At 47.3% G+C, this 15,962-nt stretch overlaps 1 protein-coding gene across 1 annotated transcript in view; it reads right to left on the reverse strand.

Annotated features, from left to right (window-relative positions):
* The window catches only part of PPP2R5A (protein phosphatase 2 regulatory subunit B'alpha), a 152,072-nt gene extending 136,687 nt beyond the window's left edge, over nt 1–15,385 (reverse strand). Inside the window, exon 1 of the mRNA XM_073628977.1 lies at nt 15,022–15,385. Within this exon, the coding sequence (XP_073485078.1) occupies nt 15,022–15,169 (148 nt within the window). The 5' untranslated portion in view covers nt 15,170–15,385. The remainder of the gene's footprint in view (nt 1–15,021) is intronic.
* Nucleotides 15,386–15,962: the final 577 nt, after the last annotated feature.

Below are 15,962 nucleotides of genomic sequence, written 5' to 3' on the forward strand. Positions count from 1 at the left end.
ATTGAGCATCTGTGGGGCATCCTCAAACAGAAGGTGGAGGAGCGCAAGGTCTCTAAAATCTACCAGCTCCGTGATATCGTCATGGAGTAGTGGAAAAGGACTCCAGTGGCAACCTGTGAAGCTCTGGTAACTCCATGCCCAAGAGGGTTGGCAGTGCTGGAAAATAATGGTTGCCACACAAAATATTAAAACTTTGGGCCCGATTTGGATATTTTCACTTAGTTTAATGTTTTGTTTTTTTTTTAATATGTATTATATGTGATGGATCAGAACACAATAGTCTAAGTTGCTGAAGTAAAATTAGAAAAACATATACATAAAACTATTTTTCAGAAATAAAAACCTGATAATTAGCATGTGTGTATGTAATCACCCCCTTTGTTATGAAGCCCATAAAAAGCTCTGGTGCAACCAATTACCTTCAGAAGTCAATGACCCCAAACACACTGCTAAAGCAACACTTGAGTGGTTTAAGGGGAAACATGTAAATGTGTTGGAATGGCCTAGTCAAAGCCCAGACCTCAATCCAATAGAAATTCTGTGGTCAGACTTAAAGATTGCTGTTCACAAGAGCAAACCATCCAACTTGAAGGAGCTGGAGCAGTTTTGCAAGGAGGAATGGGCTAAAATCCCAGTGGTAAGATGTGGCAAGCTCATAGAGACTTATCCAAAGCAACTTGGAGCTGTGATAGCCGCAAAAGGTGGCTCTACAAAGTATTGACTTTAAGGGGATGAATAGTTATGCACATTGACTTTGTTATTTTGTCCTATTTGTTGTTTGCTTCTGTAGCGCCCACCTACTTAGGTGTGTGCTAAAGAAGTCAGATAGGATTAGTGTCAGGTAAAATTGCCAGTGTTTTACCCTGTTGGTTTAAACCTGGTTGGGTTAAATTGGCTGGGAGAAGTTACAGAATAGCAAGAGGGTGTGACCACCTGTATTCTGTCTGACTGATGCCCTGTTCTTCCAGTGAGAGGTTCTGGAGGGAGCATGGGTTGCACACAGGATGCAGTTAGTTTGTGTAGGTCACCCTGAACCAATAGTTAACTTGAATGGGCAGGGGCTTTCAGGCCTATATAAAAACTGTGGGTCACATGCTCAAAGGAAGGATGGGAATTGTAAGAGAAGAAGACAGCATGTACGGGCTGGTGCAGCACAGGAGCTCTCCCCTCTGGGGAGGGGAACCTGCCATGCGGGGAGGAGAAATGGAGGAGACATCAGGAGGAAGACTGCCAAGACCAACAGGAGGAAGACTGGGTGTTCAACATTCTGTGGCAATCATGGACTGTTGATAAGGAGTACAAGTGAGTGGAAAACCAGGGAAACAGTATTTCCAAAGACTTGAGGGTGTTAAAGTGCGGGTCTTGAAGGAGGAGGTGCAGATCTTCGACCTTAGAGAATCAATGCCTCAAAAGAGTGTTGGAGTGCGGGTCAATATAGAAGTCTGTGCAATGAGATGGGCCTTAAATAATTAACACCCAAGAGAAATCCTAACTGTCAGCCTAAGAACTTTATTCAGAGTAACATTCTTTGGACATAATTTGGAAGTGCTGTACGGTTGGGAAGTAGCAGTAAACAGGAGGGAGAAGATATGCAAAGTATAACAGGAAGTGTCTGTCAAAAGGATGCGGTAGATCGGGGTATGCCCGGACTTTTCCTGAACTGGCATGGTGGGATCGCAGGAATCAACATAGGCAGGTGAGGCCTGGTACTTCCAGCATCCATTACCAAGTGTTTTTCAGAAAGGCACTGTCCAGTTCGCTAAGGGAAAAGGTTATAACTACCATTACAGGAACCAAGGATGTAGAGGCAGCTCATACCTCTTGAAGATACAGACTGTATATATATATATATATATATATATTGCACATTCTTTTCTGCCATGCATCAAGAGAAAGGAATAAAGTTAATGTTCTACTGTTCTGGAGTGTTTGCTGTATGATTCATGCAGGGAAGGGGTAACGGGGCCACACTACAGAAAAGAACGAACTAACTGGCAGCTCCCAAGGGAGTAGTGCGCTACACTTGGGGGGGAGAGGAGAGAGAGAGAGAGAGAGAGAGAGAGAGAGAGAGAGAGAGAGAGAGAGAGAGAGAGAGAGAGAGAGAGAGAGAGAGAGAGAGAGAGAGAGAGAGAGAGAGAGAGAGAGAGAGAGAGAGAGAGAGAGAGAGAGAGAGAGAGAGAGAGAGAGAGAGAGAATATATATATTCATAAACAACAACAATAATACTTCTCTTCAGCAAATCCTGTCCAGTCTCCAGTGGCGAATTCTGTATACAGACCCGACAACGGCTGGGAAATGCATGGGAAGTGAGGTCACCCATAGACTTACTATGGGGCTTTCTTTGTTGGCTGCCTCTCCTACACACTCCCACTGAAGACACACTGCTAACAGTTCAGCCTGGGACCGGACCGAAGCAGCTGAAGAACAGTAAAGCGGTTTTTGCTTTATAGGTCTAGATAGAAAAGGCTTAGAATGTGGCAGAGAGTAGGATTAGAGATAGCTTGTGCCCAAGTTTAGACTTTAAGGCCCAGCTAACACCTTGTAGATGCAAAGGAGCGCAAATGTGTTCTTTTGTTTTTTTGTTTTTTAACTTACACGTTTCTGCAGAGTCTAGCATGTTCCATTTAGGGCAGCCCATTAATTTCAACGGGCTGCCCTACTGGCAGTAAATGTGCAAAAGCAGTATTGGTGTTCTGGCACACACAAATGTGTGCAAGTCAGCAAGATGCATGGGAGTGCCTTTGCAAAAATCACAACACCAAGACTCTGCAAAAGGGCAGCACGTTTTTGTGCATTGTGGGAAAGTGCTGTTTTTGCACAGGTGTGAATAAAGCCTAATGCATTGTCATTCAGAGTATAGCTGTGATTACTCATCAACATCACCTCTTGTTCGCAGACATGTATAACAAATTAAAAAAAAACAAAAAAAAAAAAACAAAAAACAAACTGAAAACGAAACTATCTGCCCCCAATGCTGGAGCTATAAGAAAGTACTGATATTGCAACCGGAAATCACCTGAGCGCAACTATTCACTAAAGCTGGATACACACTATACAATTTTCTTTAGAGATTTTATCCTTTATATGTACCATAACCATATAATATGAGGTCAAACCTGAAAGGGGTTGTAAATGTTCTATTCATTAAGGTGAAAAACCTTCTTTAGTGCAGCAGCGCCCCCGAGCTCCCCCCATACTTACTTGAGCCCTGTAATTCCCATGACAGGAACGAGTACACCAGCTCCGGCCGGTGTCTCGTGTCCCAATTGGATAGATTGATAGCAGCGCAGCCATTGGCTCCCACTGCTGTTGAGCAAATCCAATGATGCGGGACACAGCAGCAGGACATGGGAGCGAGCCCACACAGGTGTCCCATCGGAGAGCGCTTCTCCAAAAGGGACACTCAAGAAAAGGAGGAGCCAGGAGCACTGCGAAGGGACCCCAGAAGAGGTGGATCGGGGCCACCCAGCATAACCAACTGCACAGCGGAGGTAAGTATGACAGGTTTGTGTTTTTTATTTTTATTTTTTTAAACCTGAACCTTTACAACCCTTTGGCCTACATGGTTTTGGTAAATCTAAAGGAAATCTGACAACAAAAGTTGTATAGTGTGTATGGGGTCTAAGGATATTACAGTGGATAGTACATCTACAAATACTATACACCAAGGACAGCCCAGGCAACTCCCTGTTAAGACAAGCTTTATCTTGGATACCAACAAAACAGAACAGCAAGGTGACGGGGCAGGGTGCAGCATAGCCAAGGTTTTTTAGCTAACACACAGCATATGGTGAGGTGAACCCGAAATTCAATGTAAAGATTTGCTACGTTATAGGGAACATTTATAAAAAAAGTGTACATTTATGGTGCCTAAGGAGTACTTTTTTTTTTTTTTTTTTTTTTTAAAGCACCAGTTTTGAAAATTTGAAAATTAGCAGTATACTTCCTGGCACGTCAGTGTGCCTAGACATTCCTGTGCATACAGCCTTAGGCTCACACTTCCGCAACTTGGGATCCAACTTGTGAGACCCCCAAGTCACATGACATGTGAAATCCCATGTTAGTCAATGAGAGCAGTCTTAATTAGCACTACTAAAGTCACTCAAACTTTAGAAAGTTGTCCTGTACTACTTTGACATGACTTCAATGCCACAGAGTGTAATGCTGGGTTCACACTGCTGAGATCACAGATATTGCATGCGATTTGATCGGAATTTCCAACGGATGTTGGCTGAAACTTGTCTTGCATACACACGGTCGCACAAATGTTTTCGGAAGGTCCGATCGGCAAGAACACGCTGACATACAACATGTACGTCGGGACTAGAAAAAGGAAGTTCAATATCCAGTGCAGTTCTTCTGCTTGATTCCGAGCATGCGTGGCCTTTTGTGCGTCAGAATTGTGTACACATGATCGGAATTTCCAACAACGGATTTTGTTGTCGGAAAATTTGAGATCCAGCTCTCAAATCTTTGTTGTCGGAAATAACGACAGAAAAGGTCCGATGGAGCCTACACACGGTCGGAATTTCGGACAACAAGCTCACATCGAACATTTGTTGTCGGAAATTACGATCGTCTGTAGCACTTTTTTGCAATGGAGCAGTGTAAAAGTAGACCAAGTGTACTCGCACACATTACTGATGTATGAACATCAGATATCCTGGAAGAAAAAATGCGAGCATAGCACTTGCATCCATGTAAACCCATGACATTTTTTTTTTCTAGCTTTACTTTAATCAAGGGAGTGTAGCGTATGTGTGTACAGGTGCATAAAAATACTGCCTAGCAATGCAGGGTTCTGTATTTTTTTTTTCTTACTTATCCATAAGCAGTGCATGTTTACATGCCTGTGTGTACTGGCACATAGAAAACAATGGTTTGCATTTACATTGACAAAAAAAAAAAATAATAAAAATCACACAGAAAACACACATTTAGGCAGCAGTGTGCAAGAGGCCCATATCTGCTGTATGAAAGGCATGGCTGCCTGTGACCGCCACTCTCAGATTTGGTGTAAGTTTTGGAAGGGTTCCTCACTGTTCTGTTCTCTATGCTGGAAAGGTGCAGTGTTACGATTGCTTGTTTTAGTTTTATCCTGTCAGTACCTCTTCTGCTATTCCCCCTCTACTAATCAGATTACCAGCCATCAGGGAGACACGTATGATATGAGAAAGCAAATTTGTGTTTAGGAACGTGTGCCCCTAACACAGAACTCCTTCATTCAGGCATGCATCCCTAAAACACAAAAAGCCTTAAACGCAAGTATCGTGATTCAGAGATATTAACAGGCAGCTGGAGAGGTGCTGGGCACCCGAAAGACCAGGATTTGATGCTGAAGGGCCAAAAACGCCTCTGTGCATGAGACCCAAGGCTGCATTAATACTTCAGTGTTATTTTGAAAGCGCCGATATGTGAATGACAAATCGTGGGACTCGCATTTAACCGACACCTAAAATTGCGGGTCGGGTCTGCCACGATTGTCGCGCGATAATTCACGGGAAGTATATTGCCCAAAAAAAGTTCAGGCGCTACTTTTGGACGACATGCTTGCTGCGATGCTAATGCAACAATCAAGGCATGTGAATGGCATGTCAAATGCGAGTCCCGTGATTTGTCTCACACACACACACACACACACATCGGCACTTTCAAATCACAGGCAGAATCGCGGCAAATCTACACATGATTCAAAACGCTGAAGGCCCCTTTCACACTGTCGGACCTGAACGGGCGCTCCATGCTAGTCTATGGAGCGGCGGATGTCAGCGGTGACATATCCGCTGACATCCGACCCGATTCGCTAAAAGCGGACGGATGCCCCTATGTTCGCATCCGTCCCTGGTGGATCAGATGAGATCTGATGAAAACGGACATGCTGTCCGTTTTCGTCCGGTCTCTCCATAGGAAGCAGCGGCGCTCGACAGGCCCCTCCCCGCTCAGTGAGCAGAGAGGGACCTGTCATCCGCCGGCTCAGAGGAGATCAACGGAGAGATCTTCCGCTGAGCTGGCAGACAAAGGTGGACTCCGAGGCAGCGGATCCGCATCGTGAGAACGATGCCAAAGTTTGAAAGCAGCCTAAAGCCTCACACACACACAATCTGACTTTCTGTAGACAAAGCGTCAGACTTTTGTCCAAAGGGCGTTGGCCATAAACTTGCCTTGCATACAAAGGGCACACAATTGCGGGCCAACAAACACGAACGTAGTAACGTACTACGTTTTTTTTTTAGCTCTTTAGCGCACCTTCTGCTAATGTTGTGTTTGGTAAGCATTGATTCCGAGCATGCGTGTTTGTACTTTAGACTTTTGTCTGACAGACTTGTGTACACACGTTGGGAAAATCTGTCAGACCATTGTCCATGGAAAATTTATAAGCCTGCCATCCAACATTTGTCAACGGAAAATCCGACAATTGTCCGATGGAGCGTACACATGGTCAAATTTTAGGCCAACAGTCTGTCAACACACAATTCCTGTTGGAAAATCCGATTGTGTTTACGAGGCTTTAAGCGGAGGTTTGCCAAAAAAAATATAATAAAAACCAGCAGCTACAAATGCTGTCCAGGGAGCCCGCGGTGTCGGCAGCCAAAGCCGATCCGTCCTTTAGCTCTCGGCTGCCATCCTCGGTAAGGGAATAAGGAAGTGAAGCCGTGCGGCTTCACTTCCTGGTTCCCTACTGCGCGTGCGTGAATCGCGCTGCGTGTCCTCTCAGGTCCCTACTGTATTCTGTGTCTCATAGAATACAGCGGGGGAGGTCAGGGTAGGCGGCGGAAGTGGCGTAGGTCACTGCAATCACTGCGGTGATCTATGCCAAGAAGTGGGAGCAAATACCTGTATTAGACAGGTATCTGCTCCCTCCTCCCCCCTGAAAGGTGCCAAATGTGACAACGGAGGGGGGGGAGGAATCCAAAAAGTGGAAGTTCCATTTTTGGGTGGAACTCCACTTTAAGGCCCCTTTCACATGAGGCGGACTCCGTTTCTACAGAGCCCGCCTCGGTCCGCCGGCTCAGCGGGAGATCTGTCCGTTGATCTCCGCTGAGCCGGCGGATGACAGGTCCCTCTCTGCTCACTGAGCGGGGAGGGGCTTGTCAGGCGCCGCTGCCGCCTATGGAGGGATTGGACGAAAACGGACAGTGTGTCCGTTTTCGTCAGATCTCACCGGATCCGATCCGCCAGCGACGGATCTGGACGTAGAGCCATCCGTCTGCTTTTAGCGGATCGGACGGGGTCGGATGTCAGCGGACATGTCTCCGCTGACATCCGACGCTCCATAGGCTAACATGGATCGCCCATTCAGGTCCGCCATCAAAACTGACAGGCGGACCTGAACGGTCCGATCATGTGAAAAGGGGCCTAAGACTCCAGAGAGTTTCATATACAGACTTATTTCAATGCAACAATAAAACACTTTAAAGAAAACAAACAATGTTTGATTAATGTAATTTTATCTGGATTCTGAGAAACAACCAAAAATGTGTTCTAACATGTTTACACTAGTTACACATTCAGCTTTTAAATATCAACATTTCTTGGGGCGCATTACTACAAAAAATAAATCAAATTCTTCTTAGGACAGTATCATAGTACACACAATTTGAATAGCATGAAAGTCTAGCAATGCTTCTACCTCTGCAGACTGGAAACTCAGATCATCCCATTCCATTCCTAGCACATTCTGTTTCTGCCAGTCAGGTCCTTTTACAGAGTGGGCTATTCACATCACATTAAAGCAGAACCACACTGCGTCTGAGCACCACAAACAAAAAAACACTTTTTTAAATTCAGTTTTCAAAAGCAAACTCCCCCATCTATCCATGTCTCCATGCTTGATTTTGCAACAAATCATTCTGAAAAACACCCCCCCCCCCCCAGCATTTCGAGCTATAGCCATCTTGAGTAAGGGCAGATGATTCATATAGCATTTATTTCCTGAAATCCATCTGCCTTTAGCTCATGCAGGCAGGAGGGTGTGCTTATCTGAGAAAACCCCTCCTTTTATCTTAAAGACTCCTGGGATGTATGACATCATCGCCTAGGTCTGAAAACCAGGGAGTAACTGAAGAAATGTAAAAAGATTAAAAAAAAAAAAATTAAAATAATTTTTTTTTTTTTTTTTTTTTAAATAAGTAAGTAAATATAAAATAGAACTTCCTATCTATTCACTAATGCGAACAGCCTAAGCATTAAAAATGGTCAGTGTTGATTGAAAGTGAATTTCTGCTTTAATGAGTCAGCAAACAGAACTGGGGCCTTCACAGAGTTTACTACTTACTGTTTGCAGCAAACGGTAAATATGGAATATTTTTAAGCAATGCTTTATACTTGTCTAACTACAAAAGGAAAAAAGTAATTTTTAATTCTGACTAAAATAAAATAATAATATGCAATTGTATATTAAGGGTCCTTTCACATGGGCTGTCCGATCAGGTCCACCTGTCAGTTCTTCAGGCGGATCCAATCAGACCCTCCATTCACCCCTATGGAGCGGCGGATGTCCGCAGTGACATGTCCGCTGACATCTGCCGCTATCCAATCCGCAAAATCCAGACATACGGAGGTCCTATTTTCCATCCATCTGGCGGATTGGATGAAAATGGACAGGTGGTCCGTTTTCATTCGATCTCCCCATAGAGGAGAGCGGGGACTGGGTTAGTCTCCACTCTGCTTAGTAAGCGTAGACGGACCTGCCGTCTGCTCAGCAGAGCGATCCCACGCTGAACAAGTGGAGGTGACCGTGTGAAAGGGGCCTTAGAGACATGACACTTATAACGCAGTTATTACCCCTGAAAGTCTTACATTTACCAATCACTGACCCAGCGAGGATGACAAGATCACACAGTCTTATAGAGCTTCTGAGTAAATGTATCATGGACTAAAGCCTTAGCATTTTAATTACAAACTAATAATTTCAATGCTAGCACACATTCCTTTTAGAAAACATTTCACTTGTGCAGCAACCAGTTTCCTCAATTTGGATTCTGTAAACTTGCGGTCAGAGAGCCATGTACTGTGAATGTAAACCAGCGTCCCCGATTACCCTCCTCCTTGGTACTAAATGTCCCTTCATTCCTAGTGCCACTGTGCAAGCACACTTGTGGGGAAGTCTTTCCTTCTATTCCTCAGGGCTTCCACTTTAAAGCGGAGTTCCACACAAAAATGGAACTTCTGCTTTTCGGAATCCTCCCCCCCCCTCCGGGGGTCACATTTGGCACCTTTCAAGGGAGAGGGGGGAGCAAATAGCAAATACCTGTCTAATCCAGGTATTTTGCTCTCGCTTCCGGGCATAGATACCCGAGCCACCCACGAGTATCTACGCCACTTTCCGTCCCCCCCCCCCCCCAGCTGCCTTCTGGGAGACACATAGGTGCCAGGAGAGAGCATGGACCAGTGGGAACGCGCAGCGTGAGTTGCGCATGCGCAGTAGGGTGTCCGAAGTTGGGTCCGATTTGACCGCCACAATGTCGCAGTCCCGCAAAAAAAAAAAAAAAAAATTATCGATGATTGCCGCCATTTCTAGTAAAAAATAAACAAAATAAATAAAAATGCCATAAAAATATCCAATAGTTTGCAGACGTGATAACTTTTGCGCAAACCAATCAATATACGCTTATTGGGATTTTTTTACCAAAAATATTTAGCAGAAAACATATTGGCCTAAATTGATGACTTTTTTTAATTGGATATGTTTTATAGCAGAAAGTAAAAAAATAATTGTTTTTATTTCAAAATTGTCATTTTTTCTGTTTCTAGCGCAAAAAATAAAAACCGCAGGGGTGATCAAATACCACCACAAGAAAGGTCTATTTGTAGGGGGGGGGGGGGGGACGACATTTTATTTGGGTACAGCGTCCCACGACTGCACAATTGTCAGTTAAAGTAACGCTGTGCCAAATCACAAAAAATGGCCTGGTCATTAAGGGGGTAAAACCTTCCAGGGCTGAAGTGGTTAAACCACACACTTTGAATTTATACCAGCAGAGAACACAGCAATCCTGCAGTGAAAATACAGTGATGCTGCTTTTTTTTTTTTTTTTTTTTTTTTTTTTTTATTCGCGCTGTCTCAACACTGCTCACAAAAACATCCTGTTCCTGCAATTAGCACACAATATAATAGATCAAACACCATGTGAAACCCAACCAGCAGAACAAAAAAAAAAAAAAAAAAAAAAAAAAAAAAAAAAAACCACACACAACACACACCAAGAATATAGTTCTGTAACAACATATGAAGGACACAACTGCACAAACCCCCAAAACAAATTTTGACTTAAAGGCTTGATAAACAACTCCCAATTATCTGATGAGGATAAACAGAAAAAGAAGTTGATCCCTGGGCCTGCGTGGGTTTCCTCCGGGTACTCCGGTTTCCTCCCACACAAAAGACATGCTGGCAGGTTAATTGGCTCCTGTTTAAATTGGCCCCAGTATGTGTATGTATGAATGTGAGTTAGGGACCTTAGATTGTAACCTCCATGAGGGGAGGGACTGATGTGAATGTAAAATATATATGTAAAGCGCTGTGTAAATCATTGGTGTTGTATAAAACAAAATACCTGTAATAAACAATAATAAGGATCTGTCGGTAGTGCATGCAAACAATAATAAGTAACAAAGTCATATTCCTTCAGTAGATTTTAATCCTGCCTGTGTCTCATTCACCTCACCTACAGGCCCTACTATTACACGACACTCCATACTGTCCTCACCTCCACCACAGGAGCGGTCACTGCCAGGAATGTTTTACTCCATCCTACACTATGGAGCTGCTGTTTCCTACCACCAGATGCAGCAGCGTGCACCCTCCTTATGTTTCCACAGAGCGCCTTGAATGGCTCATTCACACACGGTGAGAAGCAGAAATCCAGATTTGGGGAGCTCAGAGATCCATCGGAACTGCATTTCAACTGTAATAGATGTTCACATACATTGATGTTGTGCAATTTTGCTTTGAGCACCTTATAAATTCACAGCCTGCGTACACGAGACCTCACAGTAAGCATGCAACTGCCCATCAGGGCTAAGGCCCCGTGTACATCTAGTGACGGCAGAGCATTGCCGTTTTAGCGCATTTTTTGCCTTGTTTTTGAAGCACCATTCATTTGAATTGGCTGCTCTCAGCTCAAAAAAAAAAAAAAAAAAAAAAAAAAAAAAAAAGCACCAAAAGTAGCTCCTTTTTTTTTTTTTTAGAGCCAACTGTGGCACTTTTTTGGAAAGCGCATTTGAGCATTTTGCATGTTTGGGGTGCCATTAACAATAATGGTGTCCGAAAGTGCATTTTACTATGTTCCAGAATCACAGGCAGAATCACGCGATTCTAGAATGCCCAGATGTGAACAGGTCCTAAAAGACAAAGTTCACTTTATCCCCAAGACCACCAATAAAACCTTCACTTACCCATTCATCATGAGTATGTACAAGGATACTACAAACAAATCTAATACCCGTCATTTTTGTATCCCCCATGGATCATGTTCCCCAGGAAAAGGAAATGTTCCTCTCCTTCCTTACTCGCTGTAAAGCCCGGGACACACTAGAACAGGGATATGCAATTAGCGGACCTCCAGCTGTTGCAAAACTACAAGTCCCATTCTTCCTCTGGGTATCATGCTTGTGGCTGTCAGATTCTTGCTATGCCTCATGGGACTTGTAGTTCTGCAACAGCTGGGAGGTCCACTAATTGCATATCCCTGCACTAGAAGGTTATTTTCATTCAACCCAGCAGGTTGAAGGAAAAACAAAAATAATGAAGAGCTTGGGAGGAGCCACTGTACTAACTGTAAGTAAAGAGAACTCCCCTACTCAGCTATTGTGTTCTGACAGGGGGACAGCCCCCCCGCCAGAACACTCTGGTCAGCACTCTCAACCATTGGCTAAGAGTGCTGACTGGGAGCCTGTCGGCAGACCTTTTTCGGTCATGCCCCTTTAACAGAAGCTGGCTTTTGTCGGATGGCCCGATTTTCGGCCCTTATCTCAGGAGAGGGACACTAAACAAAAGTGACTGCCTCCTCACTGTACCCCATAGATGTGCTCCTACAGGGAAGTAATAGCATGTTATATTGTCTGCTGCTACTTCTCCAGCCCAAGAACTTCTCATCACAAGCAGCAAGATATATAGGTACAGTGTGATAGAGATAGAGATAGAGATGATAGAGATGATAGAGATGATAGAGATATATATCTCTCTCTCTATCACCTCCCATTCATTGCAGTGTGTCTTTTCACACTGGGGCGGTGTGCTTGCGGGACGTTATGAAAAGTCCTGCAAGCAGCATCTTTGGGGCAGGTTGGGAGCTGTATTTAGCACTCCCAAAACACCCTGCCCATTGCAATGAATGGGCAGCACTTCCAAAGTGCATTAAAAGTGCTTTGAAAGCACCGCAAAACTGGAAATTTTTTTTTTTTTTCCAAAAAAAGCACCACTAAAACAAGCGGTGCTTTAGCGCTAACGGCCGGGAAGCCCCAGTGTGAAAGTCGCCTTAGAGCCCTTTCACACTGTGGCCGGTGAGCGTTCGAAGTAAAGCGCTGAGAGAGATAGAGATTATATATATATATTTTTTTTTTTTCGAAAGAACCTGCAGAGCATTGCATCCATCCGCAATCAGCAGAAAACAGGTGCAATCTTAGGCTCCTGCAGACCCTCAGCATAGCTTTCTGCTTGTACCTGGTATGGGCAGCCAGTTCCCTGAGCAGGGAGATCAATGGAGTACCAGAGCGCTCACCTGCGCCCTCGTAGTTCATTGAGAACTACAAGGGGTCAGCTGCAATGACTGATGGTACTTGTAGCCATTCATTCACAGGAAACTGAATGAATGACATGGCCACTCTGTTTTCAAATTCTGACAGTGAGTGTGGGGACAGGATCCCCACCCACTGTCAAAGGGAGGGGGTGGGGATCAAGAGAGAGAGACTGCAGATGCTGGAACATGTCCCAAACGTGAACTAATTCTTTGAATCCCTCCTTCCTCTTTTTATACAATTGTAGAATTTTTTTATTTTCACATTTTATAAATCCCTAGCCCTGCTCTACTGAATTTCTTGCAGCTCCATTGCACCCCCCCCCCCCGGGGGACTCGGCGTGCGGGGGTGAAATAGTGACGAGGGACTGGGCGTGCGGGGGTGAAATGGTGGCGGGGGGGGGTTGGAATGGTGGCAGGGGATTGGCGGCGGATAGGGCGTGCGGCATTGGAACGTGGCGGGGGATTGGGCATGCGGCATTGGAACGTGGCGGGGGATTGGGCATGCGGCATTGGAACGTGGCGGGGGATTGGGCATGCGGCATTGGAACGTGGCGGGGGATTGGGCATGCGGCATTGGAACGTGGCGGGGGATTGGGCATGCGGCATTGGGTGTGTGGGAGTGGAATGTTGGATTACTACAGAACAACGCTGTGCAGGTGTATACTGTAGATCACCCAGGCAATAGAGGACAGTTGTTCCCGTGACAACTCACATTTTAGATTTACCTTCAAATTCTTCACCAAAGACAAAGGTCAGCGGGACAAACAGGAGGGAGAAGAGAATTTCACCCCCCCCCCCCCCCCCCCCCCCGGTATTTCCCATCCAAAACTAGAAGATAGGATTACCTAAAGTGTAATGGTACAGCCAGAAATCAATGTTCCGCATGACCGACACCAATCATCATCCCACACAGGAGAGTCAGAGAACATTCACAAATCCTTAGAGAGGCGGCATCATCTCCCCATCTACAGCAATGTGTCCCAGTGTGAGAAAAGGCCCGAAGGTCCCCCCTCCAAATCCTTGACATTGAACAGATCATCATACATCCTCCAGGTGCCGCCTGACAATAAGCTCCCCCTCTCATACACCCTCCACGTGTCCCCCCCCCCTCTCACACACCCTCCACGTGCCCCCCCCCTCTCACACACCCTCCACGTGCCCCCCCCCTCTCACACACCCTCCACGTGCCCCCCCCCTCTCACACACCCTCCACGTGCCCCCCCCCCCTCTCACACACCCTCCACGTGCCCCCCCCCTCTCACACACCCTCCACGTGCCCCCCCCCTCATACACCCTCCACGTGCCCCCCCCTCTCATACACCCTCCACGTGCCCCCCCCCCCTCATACACCCTCCACGTGCCCCCCCCTCTCATACACCCTCCACGTGCCCCCCCCCCTCATACACCCTCCACGTGCCCCCCCCCCTCATACACCCTCCACGTGCCCCCCCCTCTCAAACACCCTCCACGTGCCCCCCCCTCTCATACACCCTCCATGTGCCCCCCCCCCTCATACACCCTCCATGTGCCCCCCCCTCTCATACACCCTCCATGTGCCCCCCCCCCTCTCATACACCCTCCATGTGCCCCCCCCCCCTCTCATACACCCTCCATGTGCCCCCCCCCTCTCATACACCCTCCATGTGCCCCCCCCCCCTCTCATACACCCTCCATGTGCCCCCCCCTCTCATACACCCTCCATGTGCCCCCCCTCTCATACACCCTCCATGTGCCCCCCCCCTCTCATACACCCTCCATGTGCCCCCCCCTCTCATACACCCTCCATGTGCCCCCCCCTCTCATACACCCTCCATGTGCCCCCCCTCTCATACACCCTCCATGTGCCCCCCCCTCTCATACACCCTCCATGTGCCCCCCCCTCTCATACACCCTCCATGTGCCCCCCCTCTCATACACCCTCCATGTGCCCCCCCCCCTCTCATACACCCTCCATGTGCCCCCCCCCTCTCATACACCCTCCATGTGCCCCCCCCCCTCTCATACACCCTCCATGTGCCCCCCCCTCTCATACACCCTCCATGTGCCCCCCCCCTCTCATACACCCTCCATGTGCCCCCCCCTCTCATACACCCTCCATGTGTCCCCCTCCCCCCTCCTACACCCTCCATGTATCCCCCTCCTACACCCTCCATGTGCCCCCCCCTCATACACCCTCCATGTATCCCCCCTCCCCCCTCATACACCCTCCATGTATCCCCCCTCCCCCCTCATACACCCTCCATGTATCCCCCCTCATACACCCTCCATGTATCCCCCTCACCTTTGAGTGCCGGTAGGGGGGAGAGCTCCACTAGCGCCCCCTGTCCGCGGAACTGTGAGGATCCCTGAGATCTCTTCTGTCTCTGCGCCTTCCGCACAGACTTCCTGGTGAAGCCGTCCACTTTCTCGGCGGCGGAGATGGCCGACATGGCGAGAGAAGGAGAGCGAGTCCGGTCCCGGCCCTTCTAGCGGCTCTCCGTCACACTTCTCCCCGCCATCCTTCCCGGGGAAACTTTTCCGTCACAGCGGAGCCTCCATGGGCCGCTCTGCGGGGAAACCTGTGGCGGCGGCGGTTCGGTGACTGCCTGTGTTCTCTCCTAGCGCCGGAAGTTGACTGACAGCCCGCCCGACCAATCAGAGCGCCAGGATCACCGTGACGGCTCCCACCTCGCACAGCGCTCCGGAGTCGGAAGGAATGTGCGGTCCTTGGCCAGTGGGGGGCAGCAGAGCACCGCGGGGAAAGAGAGGCGGCGCCTCGCTGCTTACGTAACGCGCGGTTGGGGGGGGGGACATTTTTGAAGAGCAATAGGCGGGCTGTGTTGTCATGGCGACTGACAGAGCTGCATCAACAGGTGACTCAGCCAATGACAGGTCGCAATGTACAGCAAGGCGTTCTGTGTGAACCAGTAATATGACTGATAAGTGGGCGGAGTTGAGGATTTGAACTGTTTATAACACCCTGATGTGCATTACTGCTCAACCAGACAGTACTTCACCCAGACACTAGGGGGAGGAGTACTGGAGCACTCAGAATCTGGTGCAGCTTTGCATAGTAACCAATCAGCTTCTATCTTCTGCTTGTGCAAACTTGTTGATCACCTAACTGGGAATGTATGTCATGTTTTTCACATTAAATCTCGGGATATGGCTGCAGCCAGCTGCCACAACCCCGGTATCCTTTCCGTGGTTAGGTATTCGGCTTTCCGATAAAAGTCATTCCAG

This window comes from Aquarana catesbeiana, linkage group LG04 (assembly GCF_042186555.1).
Source record: "Aquarana catesbeiana isolate 2022-GZ linkage group LG04, ASM4218655v1, whole genome shotgun sequence".
NCBI lineage: Eukaryota > Metazoa > Chordata > Amphibia > Anura > Ranidae > Aquarana > Aquarana catesbeiana.